Source organism: Apteryx rowi, unplaced genomic scaffold (assembly GCF_003343035.1).
Source record: "Apteryx rowi isolate R43461 unplaced genomic scaffold, aptRow1 scaffold_93, whole genome shotgun sequence".
Classification (NCBI taxonomy): Eukaryota; Metazoa; Chordata; class Aves; order Apterygiformes; family Apterygidae; genus Apteryx; species Apteryx rowi.
The window spans coordinates 1,324,394-1,346,997 of record NW_020451238.1 but is presented as its reverse complement, the minus strand read 5'-3'; the positions used below and the strand labels follow the sequence as shown (position 1 = coordinate 1,346,997).

The 22,604-nt window shown below is 39.5% G+C and overlaps 1 protein-coding gene across 6 annotated transcripts in view; it reads left to right on the top strand.

Moving 5' to 3' along the window:
• The window catches only part of GNB1L (G protein subunit beta 1 like), a 43,106-nt gene extending 20,915 nt beyond the window's left edge, over positions 1 to 22,191 (top strand). For 2 of the 6 annotated variants that reach the window (XM_026091875.1, XM_026091881.1), the window contains exons 2-7: positions 4,910 to 5,037; positions 5,282 to 5,407; positions 7,387 to 7,549; positions 11,282 to 11,380; positions 16,217 to 16,432; positions 21,444 to 22,191. In XM_026091875.1, the coding sequence (XP_025947660.1) occupies positions 4,922 to 5,037; positions 5,282 to 5,407; positions 7,387 to 7,549; positions 11,282 to 11,380; positions 16,217 to 16,432; positions 21,444 to 21,710 (987 nt within the window). In that variant the 5' untranslated portion in view covers positions 4,910 to 4,921 and the 3' untranslated portion in view covers positions 21,711 to 22,191. Of the gene's footprint in view, positions 1 to 928; positions 1,047 to 3,428; positions 4,073 to 4,909; positions 5,038 to 5,281; positions 5,408 to 7,386; positions 7,550 to 11,281; positions 11,381 to 16,216; positions 16,433 to 20,412; positions 20,560 to 21,443 lie in introns of those variants that run through there. The other 4 variants (XM_026091880.1, XM_026091878.1, XM_026091876.1 and 1 more) reach the window with 4 other exon arrangements.
• Positions 22,192 to 22,604: the final 413 nt, after the last annotated feature.

The following is a 22,604-nucleotide window of genomic DNA, read 5'->3' as shown; positions in this document are numbered from 1 at the left end:
CGATCCCGCTGTGCCATTCGGGGAAGTGAGGCGGGTGCTGCTGGGCCTCTCCTGCTCTGTACTTGCTACTGCAGAAAGTCAGCAGGCAGGCAGCAGGCAGCTGAACGGTGAAGGGCCGCAACGGTCCCGGGCAGACGTGTTATAAGGGTGTTTCTTGGGCAAAAGAGGTTGCACCGCTGTGAAGCCCGATTGTCCATGGTGAGTTAGAAGCCAGAAACACGAGAGATTTGCATTTGGAAAGCTCATCGTGCAAGGGCTGCCTGCTGTATTTTAGCACTGGAGATTGTAAATGTAATAGAATAAACAAATTGTTTGCCTTGCACTATTAATTTGATGGAATCTTTTCTTTCCACTGACTTCCTCTGCGGGAATGACCCACTTTGAAAACACAGACGTGCGGTAGAGCTATGCCAATACAACACGGCAGAATGTCATGAAACCTTTGCCTGAGTGCRGGGTAGGCAGAGAAGTGCAGTCCAAAAAGGGGGTTTTCTATGAATGAAATAGAAACAGCCTGGAAATGAGGAAGAACAAGTTATTCACATCTTCCTCAACTCATTCTTTTCTGACTTTTCCTTTGGGAGGGTGGCACCTGGTAGACTAGGAATTTCCAAAAAATAACAGGGATTTCATCTATCTGGTGGTGAGCACACCTGGATGTGTTGAATATTTTGTGGTAGTAATTATGTCTGCACACCTGCTGCTTTCAGTCCCCAATCAGTTTGCTAGACATGCCTGGAGAGATTTATTTCTCCTATACCTGAAAAAGCTCTTCTCACCACCAAGTTTTTACTACTTTAAATGAGGCTAAAGAAAAAATGAGCATGGTGGTTTTTGTTCAAGCCATTGGTATCTCAAACTGAACTGCGAAGTTTGTAGGGGGAGGAGGGTGTTTGGATGATATTTTAATAGCAATTTGTTTTTGCTTCGATGTGTGATAGAAATACAAGTGACAGGAATGGGAACAGGAGAGTTGCTGAATTCTGCTGGAATTTTTCCTGTGGGAATCTGTTAATGTTTTTAATTCTCTGAGAGATTTTTCTAAGGTAATCCTTTTGACATTTACATATTTTAAATGACTCTCATTAAATAAAAGCTTAACTTTTCTATCTCAAATGCTGAAGTGATGATACTGGAATACCATTGTATAGAAATTCAAATGGCTTGAAGATTATTCTAATTGCAACCTAAACAAAGTGAGTTTTTATGAAGGATATTAATAATGAATTGTTCTTTGAAAGAATGTAATTCTGAAGGAGATTCAACTGTTTTGGTATTTAGCAGAAGCATATTTTGCTAGACAAAACYTTTTTTAATACCTAATGTGTGGTACTAGCCATTTGCTAATCGAAACACAAATTTGAACAGCTGGATTTTCCCCTCATTACTCATGTATCGAATACAATCTACATGCAAGCCCATGTGCTTGCAGTGCACCTTGTCAAAAATACCTCTGGTTTTCTGTATCATTTCGGAGTATAGATCAGGTCCTGGAGGAGGATGCTGTTACCAGCACAAGGAAGGCTAGAAGAAATAAAAAGGGGAATATCTTTTAAAAAACAAGACAAGAACATGGTGATGAAGTGTTGCATCTCTTACTTGTGATATCCTCTTGCAACTAAATAGTGCCATGAGCAAAACAATTCATATTCTTCAATGTCCTTTCGTAGGAGGCAGCAGTCATAGCACATGGGTATCTCAGGGACAAACATATAATTGAGTCTTGAGATACTTTTAAATGAACTTTCTTCTGTAGGTTTCATTTTGCTAATTCAAGCCCTTGAGCGAGATTTTGCTCTCAGACCAGCCTAAATACTAAGTAAATTCATTTAATTAAATTTACTACAGATATTCCCAGTTATAACAAGAACGGATTGGTCTCCCTGAGGCTAGATGAAGTTAACAAGAAAATAAATGTTGTGCTAATTAGAGAACTCATTTTTAGACACCTGGGGTGAAACTTCAAAAAGTCGTAGAGATTTCGGATTGAAAGTTCATCTGAAAATGAGTCCTAGGCTTCTAAATCACTTAGGCACTTTTGAAAAATTTACCCACAGGCTTTAACCATCACACAGTCATTATATTTAGCATGTTTATAGCTGTCTGCTTAGCAAAGCACTTTGTAACCATTATCTATTAGTATCATTACACTAATATGTATTTCATTATCCCTTTAAGTAAAGTGGGGATATTGAGCTACCTGGAGAGTTGAAGGTAGCTTCAACTAAATGTCTAAATGTCATATTTGAGGATGCATATGTGTCAACAGAAGCGGATGGATGCCTTCTCCGGGTTTCAAAGCACCAGTGCACCAAACTTTTTTTTTTTTTTTTTTTCCTCCATCCTCGTGGTACTTCTGTCTGCTTTAGATACCTGAGAACTTTTAATAAAATGTTGGTCTTAAGTGAATTGTCCAAGCTCACAGGTGGAGCAGGCAGCACCGCTGCAATTTTATAGTTACGTAGGTCATTGTCTCAGGCCCAAACCACTGTGCCACTTGCAGGGAGAAAAATGAGACACTCAGTACTGTCACACAACCATTCACCTGCCGATTCAGGATAGGAAGTAATAGCGACAAGTCACCTCATACGCACAACAGAAAACAGCATGGGTTTAGTATTAAATCCAGTTTCCAGATTTGTGTATCTGATTAGCAAAAGCAAGCAAGAAACAGGCTTCACGCAGGGAAGAGTCACCTTGTTTGCTTAGAGCTTGAAAGTATGTATACAGTTGTTATTTTTTTCCTACATCTAGTTTGAGGATTTTTCTGAAGTATTGTCCTTGTAAAGACACGCATTAGAAGCATCTGTTTCGTGCCAGGTAAAACCCTCCCCACAGCCACACACACTTGCTGTCTGTCAGCAAAAACTTCTGTGTCGGTAATTAGAAAAATGCTATTAAAAACCTGCCTTGTAATCCCAGATAGCCTCTGGGTTGGCTCAGTTCTGGTTTGTCTTCCTCRCTCAGTACAGTAACCTGGGATCACTGCAGCATCAGGAGGGACACTGCTCCTCTACCCACACTATTTATGCAGTTCTACAAATATTCATTTTGAGGGCAAGAGGATACAGCTGTAGTGTCCCAATGAGGTGATCTTCATTGATAAAAACCTTATTCTAACAGACAGGCTAATAACACAGGTGAAGCACGTTACAGACAGGCACTTGGGAGCTGGATCTCACCATGGGGAGAACCTGTAAAGCATGTAATCATCTGAAAATTTATTTCAGCCTGTCATGAGTCTAGATTATCAGACATCATAAAACAGATGAGTCAGGCCACTAAAACATGGAGGTTATCCACTGAGCTCATTATTTTCATACATAATTACACAGTGCTATTGAGGGAGAACTGCACATTATGATGAAAAATTCTGTTTCATCACTAGTCCTAAAAGATAATTGTGTTTAATTAGAACCTATAGATACCATGGTGATTAGTGATCTATTAAACCCAAGGTAGACCTGAATCTCTAATTGCAAATGACTTGCAATAGCCAGTACTTCCATTAAACACAATTCAAAAGCTGATACTGATGAGAGGTGACAAATAAAAATTGAGCTGTTTTAATTTACTATGTAACTCGTAGCTCTGCTGCTCTGTTCTGATTTTCTGCAATTCCTCTGCTTTGAACTAGGAGGCAGGCAGACACCTGCTGGTCTTCTCTTACAGAATTTAGAAAACTTATTTTAATCTGGTCTAACACATGCATGAATGTGAAGGAGTCATGAGAGTTGACATCTGTTGTGACTAAGCTGCCCTTTTCAGACTATGTGAATACAGGTCAGAAAGGGAGAAGCGTGACTAGTAATGTCTCACAGAAAGCAGTGAAAGCTTGTTTTGTAATGCATGTTACAATGTATTTTCCAGTGAATTGCCAATTGTATTTACAGTCACAGAAGCTGCTGGTTACCTTGCCCCAGCACTGGTCCAGAGGGTCATTTGCAGCAAGTAGGAACAAGGGAGAGTTGTCATTGCCCTTCCTCTTTGCAGGCAGTTCCTGCAGAAGCATCGAAGGTGCTAAGTTGAACGGTCTTTTTTCTGCTACAGAAATATTTTGTGAAGGTGCCAGGTCAGTAAGAGTGTGTCTAATTGGAACATTCAGACTATCCCTGTTAGTTCACAGTAAATTGTGTTTCACATTTCACATGTTTAGGTATTTGTCTGAGCAACATACTTCCCTATAGACTTGTTCTTTTCTGACTTGGGCCACATTTGAACCAAAGACATAGAGCTGGAAGTATCCATCTCCCTATTGCTCCTTTGGGGAATACAAACTCCTAGAATAAAATGTTTAACGCAGCAGTCACAAAGTTAGTGTGAAATACTGCATTTCTTTTTTCAAGTAAACATGCCTGGAAACAAAAATTGAAGCACTTCAGAGTAATGAGAATCTTATGTAAAAGTTATCATAGTTCTAATCTCATCTGAAATTCTTTTCAGCTGATATAGTCACTGCCATGCTTTCCTTTAAATGGTTGTCAGTAGAAAGCACAGAAATAGAATTATTTTGGGAGGAAGGGGGAAGACTTGCCAAGGGGCTAAGTGATAACTTGCTCACTAAATTTCTGAGCATCCAGTATCCAGCATTCTGTAGCCCTTGTTGGTCCACTTTGCATCGTGGAGAATAGCTGAACAATTTTGTATTTACAAGTACATGAGAGGTACATACACATGGCTGGCTCAGCACTTACCTTGCAGATTTGGTAGATGCTTGATCAGTAAGTGTTAAGAGGAAACATTTTATGCAGAACTGTATGGCAAATAGAAATAACATCCAATAATGGCAATTCAAATGGAAAGAGACTAGAAAATGCAAATGTCCTGAGCAAAAAAAATTTAAAGTTGTAGTTTCACTTTAGGCTGTCTTGTCCACTATGTTATCTGTGTCTCCCTCTCACTCCCCTAGTTCGTTGCTCTGATGGCTCTGCCACCTCCTGATCCAGAGTTTGTCCTAAGAGGTACCAGTGCTGCAGTCCACACTCTGCATTTTTCTTGTGCAGGCCAAGAACCTGATTTCCCGATTCTTTTCTCTGGGTAAGTAAGTCTTTGACCAGGACTTACAGCTGAGCTGAGCATCATACAGACGTTTCCTTTTAAAACAAAATGTATTGCTTAGATAAATAATATCTGTGAAAGCAAGAAAATGCATGATTGGTGATTGATGGGTGTATTGTCTCTACATACAACTTCAATTTTGAAAAAAAAAGGAAAAGTATCAGACAGTCTTATCAGATGGTATGYAATGGTCACACTAAATGCCTTCTGTTCTTACTGCTAGGTCTGAGAATGGTTTTGTCCATGTCTGGAACCTGAAAACACGCAGAGTGGACACGGCACTAGATGGTCATGGAAGAAAGTCTGTCTACTGGGTGGAAACACTGGATGCTAAAGACAGGCTCCTTAGGTTAGTGAAGCAGTTAAAAAACCAGAGGAAATTATTTTTGTTTCTGTAATATACTTGATTAAAAAAAGGAATATGTTATTTCTGGACTCACTGAAAGTCTCTAGAACACATACATAAAATGTACAGAAATACAGAAGAACCAAAAGTGGAAAAAATAGTATGATCACTTTGTTTATGATACGTGTGTGACTACATCATGACAGCTTGKGGTCTGTAGTGTCTTTTATTACTGCACTGAGATCAGGTGAGGTCTTTGGGAAAAGCAAATGCACTTGGATTGGAAGCTGACAAATACTTCACAACTGGTTTCCAGGAAAGATCAAATTTAAAACGAAGTGTTTATAAGAAGGGAAAGAGGGGAAGAGTGAGGAAGGAAGAGAAGAATCAGAGATGGAGAATGAGAAGACATTGAAAATGAGAGGAATTCTGAGTTGCATGTCTTTGCCTTATCGTGTTCTCTTTTAGCAAGGGAAGGTCGGGAAGATTTGTGTACTTTGGACTAGACAGGTGATCTAGAGTAGAGCAGATGCCAAAGCGTCTGTGTGACTTGGAGATGTTCTGACATGTTTATCTAGAGAAGACATCTCTTCTAATATACAGTGGAACTCATTAGCATTTATATTTATTATCTGCTTAAGTACAATTATCAACTCTCTCCCATATAAAATCATACTGAATGAGTATTGTTTGTATAATTATAGAGTTTTTCTTTTTCCCCTATTTTTGCTGTATATTTATAAGAGTTCACACAGCAGTGTAATTTTAGGAAGGCAGTTTCCTATATTTTTATTTCTCTGTTCTAAAGCTAAATCACAGCAATTTCTTGCAGTACCATGCTGTATGTATGTCCAGTGCTATACATATTTTGATATTTTGTCACTCGACTGAACAATAGATGGGAGTTTCTGCATTGATGTTGATGTCTCAACAGTCTGTAGATTTGCGTCTACCTCCGTTTTGGATTCATACGTCTGTCAAGTGATACTGCTAATTAAAATAATGTATGGATAGGGTATTTTTGATGACTCTTTATCCCAGGTGATAACATGAGGACAGATATCCTGTGCTACTGTAGTTTGTGGATTGAAACAACTATAGCTTCTCCACAGTAGTAGTTTGTTCTGGGCAACTGGAATCACGTAAATGTGTAACAATAGATATTCTACCCTTCTTCTGGCCTCTTCAATCTTACTGTATGGGACCAACACACAGGCTTTTCTGTGGGATGGGGAGGTAGGCAGAAAAGCCTCTGCTTGAGCTGCACCAGTACATCTGTGATGCAGCCCCAGCCACTCCACTGTGTTGATGTTTCAGCCATAATATTCCATTATTTAATTCCTGTTGCTCATTGCATTGCCGGTTCCTCTCCTGTCATTCCTCCACACATACCTGATGGTAAGAGCCCTCTATGCCGTCACTGTAACTGTGGGTAGTTGGCTGCTGAGTGACTGTAGTTCTTTATTTATGTTTTGTGTGGTCTTTGTTGTCTTGCTATTTGTGTCTCCGAGTTGTCAACATGCCTGATATTTGTATTACACTGCTAGGGTAAAAGAGTGTTAAATGAGCTGTTCTCTGTATACGTTTGATTCTAGTCCTTTTAAATTAGATATCAGCAATGCTAAAATGTAAATATTCATAGATATTTGCACATAAAAACAGGATTACTGTGTATGATCAAGTCTGTCTTCCTAAGGAAACATGGCTTACTGGGACAGCAGAGTATCTGACAAGTCCTCCCTCTTCCCAGTAGCTTTTGAACCTATTGGCCAGTTTTACAGTCAGTGAAGGGTAGACATCTCACTGACAGTGAGTTCTCACACATTTCATAAAAGACCCTATTAATACCCCAACAGAAGGAGAAGCTGTAGTAAGCTTACTCCTTAGTAGATGTCAAAGACCCATCTTTGAGAAGCTTACCTATAGGAAGCCAGGTTTCCTCAGTTCTACTGCTCACAGAACAACTTGTTTTATTGTAAAAGCCAGGGTCGTGACCAAAGGATCTGCCTGTGGGATTTAGCAGAAGGACGGACTTCAGTGACGGATTCTGTTTTCACGGAGAATGTGGGATTCTGCAGATGCTCTCTGTTAAAGGTGGCACAGGGGCGCTGGCTGATGGCCATGGCAGCCAAATCCCTAGAGGAGGTAGGAAATATCTCTTTTTCTGGTGCTTGGCAAGGGGTTGCTTTTGTTTCTTAAATAAGATAGTGCAAAAGGGCTGTCAAATACTCTGCTCAAGAGAAGGTGGGAGAAGGAACCTTTTGGGGTTGCTAGTTTTACCTGCCAGAAAGATGACCTAATTATATAACTCATGCTCTAATAACAAGGATACTGTCCCAAGTTTTGTCTGATATTTAAATATTTGCAGCTGCTGTTGCTGGTCTTTCATGTGCTGGAGTTTTGAAAACTCCTCTGGTGCTGCTGCTGAATTCTGTTAACGGGATCTAGCATCCTTCTGGGGAACTAATGGTCAGAAAGTCTGTCAGCAGACAGAGGTACTCATCCTCCACCTGAAACTGAAAGTCAAGTCTGGTGAGAGAAGGGGAGGGTGCAAGTGATTTGTAATGTGATGCGTGGTCTTTCACCCCGGGCTAATTCTTTAACTGGTACGTGGCCTGGAAGTAGTTGAATTACTATTAGCTACCAGAGGTTTGCTCTGTGCGAGATGATTGCAGGCTTCATTTTAGTTCCTACTTGATACATCCACACCTAATACCCATTATCACAGCCAACATTAACTGACAGCTTTTTTGGCAATTTCCACTTCTGTTTTGTAGAAATCGTATTTTTGTTTTCTTGGATAGACTATTTGCGGTTATCACACTAAATTAAATTAATCAGAATACCAAAAATAAGAAAAAAAAGAAAATGGCACAAATAAATAAATGAAATATTGTAGCTAATTGCAACTTGTTTATGGACATAAAAGGCCACATATTTTTCTACATTTTAAGGCACATCTCTTGAAACTGAGAATTACATTGTATGTATACAAAGTAATATGTGGGAATTGTGCCTGCATTGCAAGAGAATGTGAACTTTTTATTATTCAGAAGTTAAGCACATATTTAAGTACTTTGTTGGATCACAGCCAGAATGTTCAGCATTTTGCAGAATGGAGTGAGCCAGTAAACACAACTACTGTAACCAGAAAATACAACCATTGTAAGTCCCATACATTGTTCTGATCAAACAAAAAAGCTGCATCCATTTTACAGCAGTGTTCAATAATATTTAACTTCAAATGAAACAAAATTGAAAAGTGCGTTTTTGTGTCAGGCAGGGAAGAGTTATACACACATGCATTCTGTTAATGAAGATTTAAATAATCCTCCAGTCCAAAGAGAAGACATTTACCCCAATGTCTTTCCCTTCCTTCTTACAACTCATCTCTATTTTATTTTCACTTGTATCCTTGGGCCGTGCAAACTGATAATGATTTGCTCTCTCCTGAAGTAAAAGAGTTCTACTCTGTGTATGAACCTTTACATTAGAACTGTGTCAGGATTCCATAAATTCACATAAGCTCCCATAATATATAGTGTTTCCAAATAGGCAGCACTGTGTGAGACACAGTACATTTGTGGCTTATGATTAAAATTAAGACTTAATAAGTGTTTATGCTTGGCTGGTGCCCAAAAAAGAGTAATTTTGTCTTAAAGCAGGTTCAGTCCATAAATAATGAGATCTGAACAGGCATTTATTTGTTCATGATTGCATTTAAATCACCAATTATGAGTTACACGCACTTTTCTTGCCAATTTGCCAGAAACATGTTAAAAGCTTTATTAATGTGAAAAAGAAAAAGGGTGTGTTTCCTTGTGGCCAGTTTTAGCCACCCAGGAACACTATTAACCTCAGGCAAAGGCAAATCTTTCTCCTATTAAGCAAAACCAATATAAACACAGAACTTCAAGTTTTAGGTTACAGTTGTCAAAATATATGAAATAGTATTTATTTCTAAGGCTCAGTTGCCTCTAATGCAGACAGTCTCTGGAACTGTCAGTCTAGCAGAGGCAGATCATGCCTGACTGCCTTCTGCAAAAAGCTCTTCTCGTCTCTGTTTTTTCTTTGTCCTTGGCAAGCCCAGCTATAGCCCTTGTATCAGTTCTTCCCTTTTGAATCAAGGTAAAGCAAAGGAGGTTTTTTCTTTTAACCTGCAGAAGTGCATTTATCACAGTGATACCTCTTTCTTTGTTATGTAAAGTTGCAGTTTCAGTCTTTTTCTTCCTGGGATCTAGCAGGTAATGCTCTTTGGAGAGCCAGTGATGAAAGACACTAGATGAGAGCAGGTCATCTTCATATTTATAGCCCATTTCCTGTGACGGCTAACTAGGTTACTAGGTTGATAGCAAGAAAGTTGCCAAGCAAAAAGGAATTTTTTGTTAAGAGCTTGGCTCCAAAGACCCAGAATTCCCAGATGATCAAAGTTTGGTCTGTTCACAGGTTTCATCCATACATTGGATGGCTCTTTGCTGTAGTCCCTATCCCTCAAAACTGGAGAACAGTTTCCTGTTCCACTGCTAATTGGCTTTAGAAAATGTTCTGTATATTGTGTTTAGCACATTGCAGACTCGCAGTCCTAGAGTGCAGCTGGCTTTTGGCAGGCTGGCTGACAATCTCTAGAAATAGGAAGATGTTCTGGCAAGCTTTGAACTAAAGGTATGGGATTGGAAAGCCATCGCAGCTGCCGTGGTCTTGATTGATGGCTCCCAGAGGAGCCATATTTGTCTAATACCTCATCTCAGATACTTAAGGAAATTCACATGACTGGGGCTGTCCGACAGCAATATTGGGCCTTTGCACATTCTGAAATAACCTAGAATGTCTGGTAATGCTGGATTTACCAAATGTTTGAAGTCCTTTAATTTTATGAAATAATGCAGGCAATTGTTTATTGAATTAAAATAAAAGATCACCCCAGTGATCTTAAGTATGCATTCGGGAAACAGTGATATGGAAAAAATATTCCTGGCAGCAATTTTTTCATACCTAAGAATTTCACTTTCTCCATAGCTACGGGCTCAAGAACAAGCCCAGAGCRAGGCTCTTTTGTGTCAGTCAAGAGACTCAAAACCTGCCAGTGCCAAATTGCAAAGGCAGACTCCACTGATCTTGCCTGCCATCATCCTGAGGTGGAAATGAGCTACTTCCTTGGCAGAGGAAAGACTTGCCCTATGCTAAAAAAAAATCAGATCCATAATTCATTATCATCAGTGCAAGCAACAGTAGAGGCTGCTATGTAGACAGCAGGTGTTTAACACAATGTTGTCTGACCCTATTCAGAGTAGAGTCAGACAATATTGTAGTAAAAATACCTGTATACCATCAGTGCTCTAGCTTGCATTAGCAGAGAATTCTTAGATTTAAAATTTGCTAGTGCAGAGTCAGCCAGGAAATAAATACATACCTTAAATATGTGCAGTGCCTGTATATCCACAAAAGCTCTGTGTTACCATGCCAAAACTGAGAAGATAATGCAAGTGTCCACAACTGAAGAAGCTTAGCAACGGAGGTGGAAAAAGGGGAGAGGGAGAGGAGAGGAAGCAGGGGAGTAATTTTTAGATGAAGCAGCCTGCAGTATCATCCACTGTATGAAAGAAGATATTATAAAATACAGAGGAAAGAGCAGAGGGGAAGAACAGGATATGTTATATTGTAGCAGTTTTATCTGGTCTTCCATAAAACAATGCATTTATTTAGATAGCTGTAGATTACCCTACAGCTCCAACTTAACATGCATTCTCCAATTTCCTCCAGACAGAGTTTTTACTGGAAGAGCTTACACTAGCCTTAATCACCTTAAAAGACTTTTGTTTTTAACAGCAGAATTTTGAACTGGAGCCTGACCAAATACTCTTGTTTTCCTGATGTCAGGTTCAGGTTTTGGAGCTGCCATCCAAGACGTCAGTCTGTACCTTGAAGCCAGAGGTGGGTGCCAAGCTGGGCATGCCCATGTGTCTTAAGTTATGGCAGGTAAGGCAAGAGCGACTGCTAATTGTGAAATGTTTTCCCTGTGATTCATTTTATATGAAGCACATGAATCTTTCTTCACATGGATTTTGATTTATTATCAAACCAATCAAGTAATTATACTATTAAAGGGGGGAAAGATTTGTGAACATCCTTAATGTAACTTGCAGAGCTTTCCAAGCTTTAATGGAAGATTTGCAAATACCCAGGGAAAGCTTTGTATCCTTAGGATAGATACGTTTTTTTGCACCAGTCAAGAGGAAAATGAGTGACTTACCAAAGCCAGTTGTTTGATATGGTTTCTTGCTGTATTATGAATGATGAGAAATGATTGGGTTACTTAAAAACAATGATTTTAATGGCAGGTTGCATTCATTTCAAGGCCCTCAGGATAAGGAAGTACTCTATGAACATTTCTATTCCAAGCATGCAATAGGAGCAAAATACTGTTGTTGTATTGACTTTGGACAAATGGGTAAATAAAAATACTTCTTGCCAAAAAGATGAACATTTGCAGGGTATTTAGCAAATAATGTATATAGGGTGCCAACATTGAAAGGCAAGTAATACAAAAAGGTGGCAGTGGAGGGAGGAAGGAGTTTAAGTGTTCGGCTCTACRTCTTGCAAGAATTGGTGGCAAAGCTGATCCCCTATTTTAACCCTTCGGACCACATTCCCTTATAGGTCTGCAGTACCATCAGAGCTGATTCCTGCAGGCTCATCTGAACATTTCTATTCGTTTCAGTTGAAGAAAGTACTTATGAATCAGCTGTGAATTTGAGGCCTTAGGGTCTTCACGCCAGGTTGTGAACCAAGTGAAGTCCAGAGGAATTAGTTTGCTGACCATACAAAAGTAGGACAGGCCACAGTTCAAATCCCATGGTGGAATTAAAAACTAGAGAAAAATCAGAAGACAAATTAAAATAGAATGCTTAGGCTTTTATTAAACAGAAAGTTTCTTCAATAAATGCAATCAGTGTTCAGTACTCAGTGAAATGAATGTGGCTTTCTGTCTCTGGGACATATTTTAATACGGTGAAGATAACTGAGGAAATGTTCAGTGTTTGAAAATATTGTTGCCTGTATAAAAAGTTCTCTGTCTTGCCACACTTTCTACATACATTAATATTGCTATTCCCCTAGGAAGCAGAGCAGGTGCAGAGACTTAATTTTATGTAGTTTTTAATTTTGCTGCCAGTGGGGATAAAGCAGAGGACTGGGAATCGGAAGAGCTAAACTATTCCATGCAAATTCTGGCTTTGGGAAGTCACCACATCTTCCTAGACTGCAACATGCAAGGATAGATAATCATTTACAGTCTCACAACTGTATTTGCCCTCTTCACGCAAGTGTACAACTCAGTTTAAAATATGGGGGTGGAAGGATACTCTTCAGGGGCAAATAATTATATGTGGTATACCAAAGTGATGCTCTGCTTTCTGCTTTGTGGTTTAATTGTAAGCGGCAGCTGAGTAACCATAAAAGCAGAAGAATACGGGCTAGCACAGCTGCACCCCTCCCTGAATAGCAGTAGTCTGGGATTTCTTTGTACATTACTGCATTGGGCAATATAGACATAATGCAGAAGATGAGCACTCCCCAACCTATGGCTTATGGGCAACATGTTGCCTAATAGACCATTTGATGTTGCTTATGGCACAGTAAATTAACAAGTTGAAACAGAGGCTGACATGGAGAGAGAGCCACGTAATGGTCTGAAGGAAGTCTGCTCAGGGTTGTTGTCCAACAGGAGTTTGGGGGACTGCTGCCATGTATCATCATATTTTTCAGCACGCCAAGAAAATAAAAGATCCATGCATCAGTGAAACAATACACTTTACTAGCAACAGCTTGAATTAGAAACTTTGTTGTAGAGTGGAAGGAAATTGAGGCTTAAGTTAGGCTTGTGGATTAATCCTCACTGGCTTCTTTTAAGCTGTTAAAAAGCTGGCATCAGTGTATTTTGTTGGTTTGAGACTATTTTTTTTATTCTCATTTTACTACATCTGTGCTTAAAAGTATTAGTTCGTGCAATGGGTTTTTTTTCCTTGTGAAGGTTCATATTCTTAAATACATTGTCCCCTGAGCTTCACACCTTCCTGCTATTACTAATTGGGTGGGGTAGCATTTGCAGGAGTAAGGATAGTCTTTCCTTAAATTTTTTGCACTCCCTGGGGAAGGCTTCATGTTGCGTAATGGTGCAAACAAAATAATTCAACAGGAATAATACATGTAGAAACTGGAAATGCAGAGTTATTACTTTATATAAACTATAGCAATTATTCCTGCTGAGTTGACAGCAGATCACCTTTTCTTCCTTCCTTGACAGTTATCCAAATGCAACAACAAAATGTTCTGCTTAGGAAGAACAATGATTTATATTTTAAATTTTCCCCTGAAACCAGAACATGAGTGGTGAAGACGTTTCTCCACAAGTGTCCATTATTAGCAACTGAAGGAAATAGGCTGTTGTGATCCATTGCTTGGTAAGTCCAGGCATCAGACTGAGAGCCCCCTGATCTTTCAGTAGCCTTTACTGGTTAATTTCAAGTCTATGTACTTATTAAAATATTACACGTCATATAATTTGGGAAAGTCAGGAGGGAGATATGGGGGAGACCTTCATTTCAGAGAAAACAATGATTTGATTGTTTTTTAAATTAGACCAATCTTAGATCTCACCTGCAAATTACTGTTTTTCAAATCTCAGCTAAGATACRCATAGTAGAAAATAATGTGTTTTAGCCTGGCATTTTCCATGATGCTGAGCCCCTGGCTGTCTCTCGTCTTAACGAGGGCTGCTGGGTAATGAGTACCTGTGAAGATCCGGCCATCCCATTTTGAGCGAGGTAGAGGAGCTGACCTTACCCATCCATATCTTGTTTCATTGGCTAATGAAAGCTATACCTTATATAGAGCCCCAGGGCTCTGCAGGAGTCATGTGCTTGTAGACGAGCTGTACAAATAATTGATTTTTTGGTTTGCTGCCCATACTGGGGGCTCTTTTAAACCTAACTGAAGCACTATGAAATATTTCATTTTTCTTTGAAGCTTTTACCATGTATTACAGATAAATAAATACTTAAATGTTTCTTTCACTCAGATTTTTAAAAATTTTTTCTCCCTCCCCAAAAAGCAGATATTCTTCATTCAAAATACCTGATGATATAACATTAATTCACAAATATCTGATAAATATTTTTTGACTTGAAGTTTTATTATCTTAACAAATCAAAGATTTGACAGAAAACTCATGCCCAGTTCTGGTTGAGGGCCGTTTATCACATGAGACGTTCTTTTTTCCTTTGTAGCCAGAGCATGCTCCCTGCCTTTTCAAAAAGAGAAAAAGATCTTAAAGTAAGGAATGACACTCCCGCAGGATCCCAGGTGTAGACAGTCCTGTTCAGAAGGAAGATGTAGGAGATTTCCCTTTGGCTTCCTCATTTTAAGGGCCAATTTTCTACCCTGCTCAGTGAGATTCATTCCTCGCTTAAACACTTCTCTAGGCTGGATAAACCCAAGAAAGAACATGAGGCTTTTACTCATCAGTCTTTTTACCTAGCTCACCCATCTCTTGTTAGTTTAACTCCCCCTAGAACAAATAATAACCAGTGTGAGAATAGTCTGGACCATTAACAGAGATTGTGAGCCTTTGGCCAGTGCAGGTTTGCATCATTGACAGCCAGTCAGTTTGAAAGAACCTCATTCAATAATATGATGCCAGTAAAAATTAATTCTTTATAAACTTCCCTTAACTTTCTTTTGAATTGAATGCAAAACAGAGGAATCCTGTAGGATCAGCTGGTGTACAAGAAGAACTGAATAACCTAATGGATGCATTATTAGGGTAAGGTGTCCCTCTGTGAGGTAGCCTTAATCCCCAGGTCTATTTTGGTGGCTTTTCTCCTATTAAAGACATAACTGGCATTAACAGATGCCAGTTTCTTAGTTGCTTTTCATTAGGGATTTGCATCTTCACTCACATAACCAGTTACTGCTTACAGGGTCATTAGTCTTTTGGCTGGAGCAATGATGAATATTTTCCTTAAGTGTGACATGTAATCCAGTAATGTTCCCTTCTCTGAGTTATTTCAGAGGCTTAAATAAATTAGGTGTCTGCCCAGGGTGCCATGCCCTTTGGCCTGTGACATCGTTAATCAAAATAGCTCTCAATTGGTTACAGTGGGACTCAGGCGCCCGTTAACCCCTTGGTGACTCGCCCAGAGATTCTCTGAGAGGTTCAGTGTCTATCTTTAAGCACTGCCAGGCACTTGGGTAAATGATCTGTATGCGTAACCCCACACTTGGCAAAGTGAAACTAGAATCTTTGTGCATGGGACTTCTTTCAATATCCGTACAGTTTTGTATAGCATGATTGTAACTCAGTTGCTCTAAGTAATATTTTTAAGGAGCACAACTGAAGTTTAGGCCATGAAGTAGAGCTTCTGAAGCCTTCAGACTTCAGGCACAAGAATTTTGTTCAGGTGATGTTGAGGAGGATAGTTTGGATTTTCAGAGAGTAAAGTATTTTTATATATTAATCTCCTCTCTCTCTCTCTCTCTCTCTGATATTTTTATTTATATACATATATGTTTATATATATATAATATATATATAAAAACATAAGAGTGTCAGCAGTTACATAATAATTTTTTTTTTTTATAAATGTGGCTGGACTATCAAGCTTTCTCTTTAATGGTTGCATTGATTTTCAGACTTCTAACTTTTCACTTCTATGCCAGTCAGCATTTTCATTTTTTTCTGGTGCTTGGATTGAAACCTAATTGTGGATGAGAATTTTCCTAAAAAACGCTTTACTTTTTATGTTTCTTTTTCAGCTGGACTCTGGTTCTCAACCTTGGCTTCTGGCTGGCTATGAAGATGGATCAGTGATCCTTTGGAATCTGTCAATGGGAAAAGCGTTGAGCCAACTTGTTTGCCATCAGGAGCCAGTGATGAGCCTTGACTTTGACTCAGAGAAGGCCAAGGGGATCTCAGGCTCATCTGAAAAGGTGCTTAGCATCTGGAGCCTCAATGAGCAACAGAACCTCCAGGTCAGGATCATTGGCCCTCTAGTGTCATTTATCCCACTTTGCACTAACAGTTTGATAGACTAAAAAAAATATTTAGTCATGAAGAGGAGTTGTTGCAGATCTCTAGCTAATTAATCACAGACTGGTTAGAATGCCTATGCTATGTGACTAGACTTAGCGAAAGGTGGTGAGGATTTAAAAAAGAAAAAAAGAAAAAGCTTCTCTCACATGTTTCTGGTTTTACCAAAGTTGCAACAGGCACACAGGCCTAGCATTACTCAAGCCATTGCCTCTATGTCTTCATTTATCATGTTAGTAGTATCCAGCCCTTGGAATGTCCTAAACATTATAAATGAGTTATAAAAATGGGAAACAAAGGATTGCTTTTCCAAAGGTTCTGCTTGAATGGATAGCGCTTTCCTTCCACTGTAAGAAAGGCAGAAATATTCCATGAAATACTTCACAAACCAAAAGAGTAGGAGTGATTCAGATGCCCAGCTACCACCAAGAGAAAGTGTGATTTAGGCAGCCAGCGTCCTCTGACATCTTTGAGAGTCCTAGTCTGAGATAGGGAAAATAAGTTAATTGGATGAATCAGTTTGTGTCTGAACTACACATACCTGGAATGGCTGGTTTGGAAGGAGGTCTTTTAATCACCAGTTCAGTCTATGCTGGTGAATGGCAATAAATATTGCTTAATCTAGACAATTTTAGCAAGTGTTCCAACAGTGCCAAGGAGTTAAGTAGGTTTTAACTAGGTGTGGAAATGAAGTACGTAAATAAAAGCTCATGCAAGTTAAAATGGCCCCTACATAGCTTCTCCACTGCTGAGTGCTTCAACCTTTTTTAATACGGCAGTTGGCCCCTGAACGCACAAAGAAGAGGACCTTAACCAGCCCCTGTCTGCTCCCATAGCATCCTCGAGAAGATAGCTGCTAGATGTACAAATTCATGGAAAAACAGTAACTGCTATTCCAGCTTGCAGCTTTTGTGGAGATCTTCTAAGTAGTGTGGTGAGTTAATGCTGTTTCTGAAAGGAGTTACAGGACGAAAAACATGTGTTTGGCCATCTAACAGTTACTTAACACCCAGGGACACTGTGAAGACGCACCATTTATTAGGCATCACCACAGAATTAGCATGTACAGATAGGTAGGGCACTAGGACCCCAATGCATACAGTATAAATACACCTGTATGAAATGAAGTTGAGAGGAGACAGTGCTCACCAGATCCTGAGGCAAAAGTCTGAACTTTAATAATCAATAAGACACATTGTAAAAGAGGTACTCTAGACTCTGAATAAGTAGTGAAGGAGTTCTAAGTGAATGTGATAAAGATGTGTTTAACAAGTCAGGTACAGAGTTGTCATGGTTTCGTTTTGCTCCCCCTCCCTGTGGCAGCCTTCAGTTGGTTCTTCCTCTCACTACTGGCACATGTCTCCACCTGAGTAGGCGATAGAGTCCTTAGCACAGGGAAGCAGAGGGAAAGGTGAGCAGAAAAGTCTCAGTAAGAAACTTGGTATTGAGACTAGTTTTCTAAGTTCAAGGTGCAAGAAATCTGACATCATGACAAGTTTCCTACAGTTTCAAATGCTTTGTGTTGGAGAGGAAGCTATTCCTTCATATTCATTATATCTTTGCTTTTTTCCTAAGTTCATGGTAGTCTGATAAAGAAAATATTGTTCCCCACAGCACATTTCAGTTATGAGTTAACTGTAATGCAGGGGTACAGGTATGACTCATGGGAAAAATAAACCCTTGAGTTGTTCACCTGAAGTATTCCAGGTATTGCTTTCCACAGAGTGTTCACATGCCCAGGAGATGCAGGGTTAATTGCAGCTTCAGCACATTGCACTGAGAGATAGTAACTTTTCTCAAAAGAAATTTAAATGCCAAGTATTGTAAACCATAAGTATTGTTTCTGTGCTTCATGGATAGTGTGAATTCCATAATAAAATGCATCTCTTATACGAGCACTAGAAATTGTCAAGGACCTAGATTAAGTTTTTTTCCACAATTGCATTAATAATATAAACCAGATGGGGATTTTTTTTCCTGACATTCCAGGTACCTGAGGTAATGGTAGACGTTGGAAAGCCACTCAGTTGCACATTATTTTTATTCTAAAAGGTTTTAATAAGTAAACGTGGTGCATAGCTATCTGTTGTTGGAGAAATAATGACGCAATGATGGTACTTCAGCTCTGTTTTAAGTGGCAATGTTCCAGTGTGTCAATGAATAGATGATGAAGGTAACTTCATAGTTTATCCCGATGGGGAAAGTTTGGTGTATTGTCTTCTACCAGAAAGTTGCCGAAATCATCACTGTCAGCAAATGACTGGATTGGTTATGAGCCTTCTGATTTGGATGAGATAGTATAATTAAGTGATGATGTTTGTGGCAGAAGAACATACAAGGTAAACAGCTTCTGCAGGTGACTAAACAAAGCAGAATTGAGAAATCTGATAATCGCAGAAGCTCCTTACTTTATATGACAAGGAAAAAAAAAATCTATAAGCTGTAATGTAAATAAGCACACAAGCTTTGGTTGGGTTGCTAAGGTTTCTCAAATTCTGAAGCTCCAGTTGCTGTCCCCACCATATTGGCTATTTCTCTAATTAAGAACAGGGCTTAAAGACATGATTTGGAGTGTAGGAGAGGGAGATTAGAAGAAAAAAATCATAGATGCCATGTGTTCAGGAGGGAAGGAGAGGTGAATATCTGTTGGCCTCAGCATGTCAAAGTTTATTAACATGTTTGCTAGTGACTGCAATTGTCCTTGGCCATGACTGGCTGAAAGCAGCTCACCTCAGCTTTTCCCTCTTTCTTTTCTGAATTATCAGTTGGTTAAAATATGTTAGTATGCATATGTTTACAATAGTTGCCCATAAGTGAGTGGATGGCCCAAATCCGTGCAATAGGGTTTCACCTGGCTATGAATACCTCGAGCAAGTTGTTCTACTTTGTTTTGTTTTTCTCTCTCACCTCCAGTATTTGCAGATCATGCACAAATGCCCACTGTTCCCTCATGTTCTGTAGCCAAAAGGCATCACCATTATAGGCTTCATTTTCAAGTTGCAGCTTGCTGATGACATGCAGTTCCTCCCAGTCGTCTTGATTTTGCTGTATGGGTCTTGCCCACGTAATTGACAGTAATGATGGGAAACACTACACCCAGGACTGGTTATAGCCATTAGCTAATAACCTCGGTTACAGAGTAAGGCCCATCTTACTTTTGCCAGGCTAGTGATGTCAGTAGTATCCTCCCCTTGCTAGTACACATATGCTAACAAAAAATCCCACTGAAGCCATGCTGTGTTAGCATAACTGGGGAGTTTGGAATAAAATATGTACCAGCAAAAAGCACAGATTTTACAGACCATGTTGTAACTCCACAGAGAGGCTACATGCAGCCTCCTACTGCTGCTCAGGCTTTAGAAACACTTGCTATCCCCTGTCCTGAACTGGGTGTAGACACCTTCTTCAGGGCCTGTTTAAAATAGGAATGTATGGAAGATGCAAGAAGCACATACCAAGTTTCAGTTAGCCTTTTTCTCATCGAATTTGCATATCTTTTAGATATATTGCTGCTTGAGTGAAGAGCTGGATACTTATTATATCGCTGAAAAATAACTACTTACAGCTTTGTTCCTGTAAGATTCCACAATGTGCTCCACTGTATCTGAAACCAACTTTGACTAGCATTTCATGGGTTGTAGTTTTCTAGATCCAATATTATAGCTAATGTGATCTGCAACCAATATATTCACGAAAAACTTGTACTGATTGTGCATCATGGAATGTCCTTCTTAGAGGAAAATTACTCAGATGTAACGTGCTTTTCAATCCCTTCCCTCCTGAGGAAAACAGTATACAACATGTAGTGTATTAAAACATGCACTGAATTAAGCTTTGGTACAAAATAGCTACATGTTAGCTTTTAAGTACATGGAAGCATTAACATGTCATTTCCAACTGTAATCTTGAATTATGTATATAGATAACCACGCAAAGATCAGAGTACACTCAGAAGGCTTTTCCGCATTGTGACAAAGCTATGCTATTTCAACACAAACATACATACACTATGATGCATATACTGCACGTGTTTCAGAGATGGACTGCTGACTAATGCAAGTTATCTGAGGTGAGAAAAGCAGAAGTGTGTTAATACTGAGTCCATTTTCCTTGTACTTCAGAGGAAGTTCCAGACTCCAAAATGAAAACTTTCTTTTTGAGGGCTAGGTAGTGTGCAGTCCTAGTGCCTCAAGAAGGATGCTAAATGCCTTCCAATTTAATCATACCCCTCAGAAGTTTGTGCCCCAGTAGTCTCCAAACAGTAAGAAAAGGCTTCCAAGATTGAAATCAATAACTTGTTCATAATCCCCTTCTTGGAATTTGGTGTAAATAAAAGTCTCTTGGGAAGGAGTACTTGAAATACAGATTTCCTGACACTGTAACCTAACTCCTGGAAGCATTCCTTTCTCAAGACTGTGGTAAATGCTACCACAGCTTATTGGGGTTTTTGTGAGGGGCCACAGTAGTAGAAATAAGTAGCAGGTAGTTTAAATGCTAGATCAGAATATCAGCATGGGAATAGTGCAGAAGTGGGAAAATACACAGCCATAGCTTTGAACTTTGCAGCTCATGCAAGAATAGCTAGAAGGGCAAAGATGTGTAGTCCAAATCTCAAACACAAACCCCTGACTCAGAATTTCAATTGTGATAGAATATAAAGAGTTTTAAATGCAATATGAGTTAAAACAGAAAAGAGATGCTTTTAAAAAAAAAAAAAGAGAGAGAGAGAGAAAGAGACTGGTGCTGGAGATGGGCTCAGGTCAAGGGCTTTTCCACCTCTCGTCTATAACTGTTCTCACTGGGACATCATCCACCACATGGTGAAAAGCTGCACACTACCTGCCTGGCACCAGGGTTTATGGGTGGGCATTGTAGCTTCTGAAATCCCCAAAGGTTACTTTTTCTTTAGTTTATAGATGATATCAAATTTTTTAAAACAACTTTCTTACTCAGGTTCACAAAATACACAAACTTGTCAACTCTGGCATATCTGATATTACCATCCGTTCAGACAAGAAGATATTAGCAACAGCAGGGTGGGATCATCGCATCAGGATCTTCGGCTGGAAAAAAATGAAGCCCTTAGCAGTGCTGGACTACCACACAGCAACTGTCCATTGTGTGTCCTTCTCAGATCACAGAAACCCAACTGAGAGACTGCTAGCAGCTGGCTCAAAAGATCACCGCATCAGTGTCTGGTCAATATATACTCAGACATGACATGTTCTGCACTTTCACGGGCTAGAAAGCAGGACTGGTGAAGCAGTAATTCAAATCTGGATGTGGGGAAGCAATAGCACMTATTTCCAGGCTGAAGTGAGAGTCTCTGGAAAGTGTTAGATTAATTTTTCTGCTGCTTGTTCAACTGCAATGTTGCAAGTTTTGTTTTCCAGAGAGGAGAGTTGATCTTTAAAATTTATAACAAGTGGAGCAAAGCCAGTCATGAATGAAGACACGGGAGAAGTAGCTCCGAGTTCTGTTGCAGGCTTTGCCATGGCTTTTTCTTTGGCAAGTTGCTTGAATAACTCGTGCCAATTTCTGCTTTTCTGAAAAGGGACTGGAATCTCTCAGACTGCTGTGGGGGCAGAATACATCTGTTTGTAAGTCATTTATGTATCCAAGAATCTGAATCAGTGTAAAATATGACTCTTCCCTGAGAATTTATACCCATTAAACCACCTCCAGTGGTTTCTCATTGTCAGTTACTTTTTCTTCCCTGTAACTGAAGGCTATCGGAACAACCTTGATTTGTTCACACTTCTGTCAGTTTCTAACTTAAACCAACAGCCAGGAATGTGACTAGGGACGGCCTTTGGCATTTATGAATTTCATTATGTCTCCTGTCACCTCAAGCCTTGCAATTAATCACAGGAAAGAAAGAAAGAAAGAAAAAAAACTTCCCCTGCCCTACACTGCAAAGCTATGTAAAGCCTTTTACAGAGCCAGTGCTAAATCCTTTCCATAGACTGACTAGCAGAAGGATTTAAACTCAGCAATCCAATTAGCACCCTTCTCCTTGGAGAGTTAGGGGTAAGTTTTCAGCATGGCAAGTCTGGGATTCAGCTACACGACTTCCATTAACATTAAGGGAACTGCATGGATAAATCCTTATCC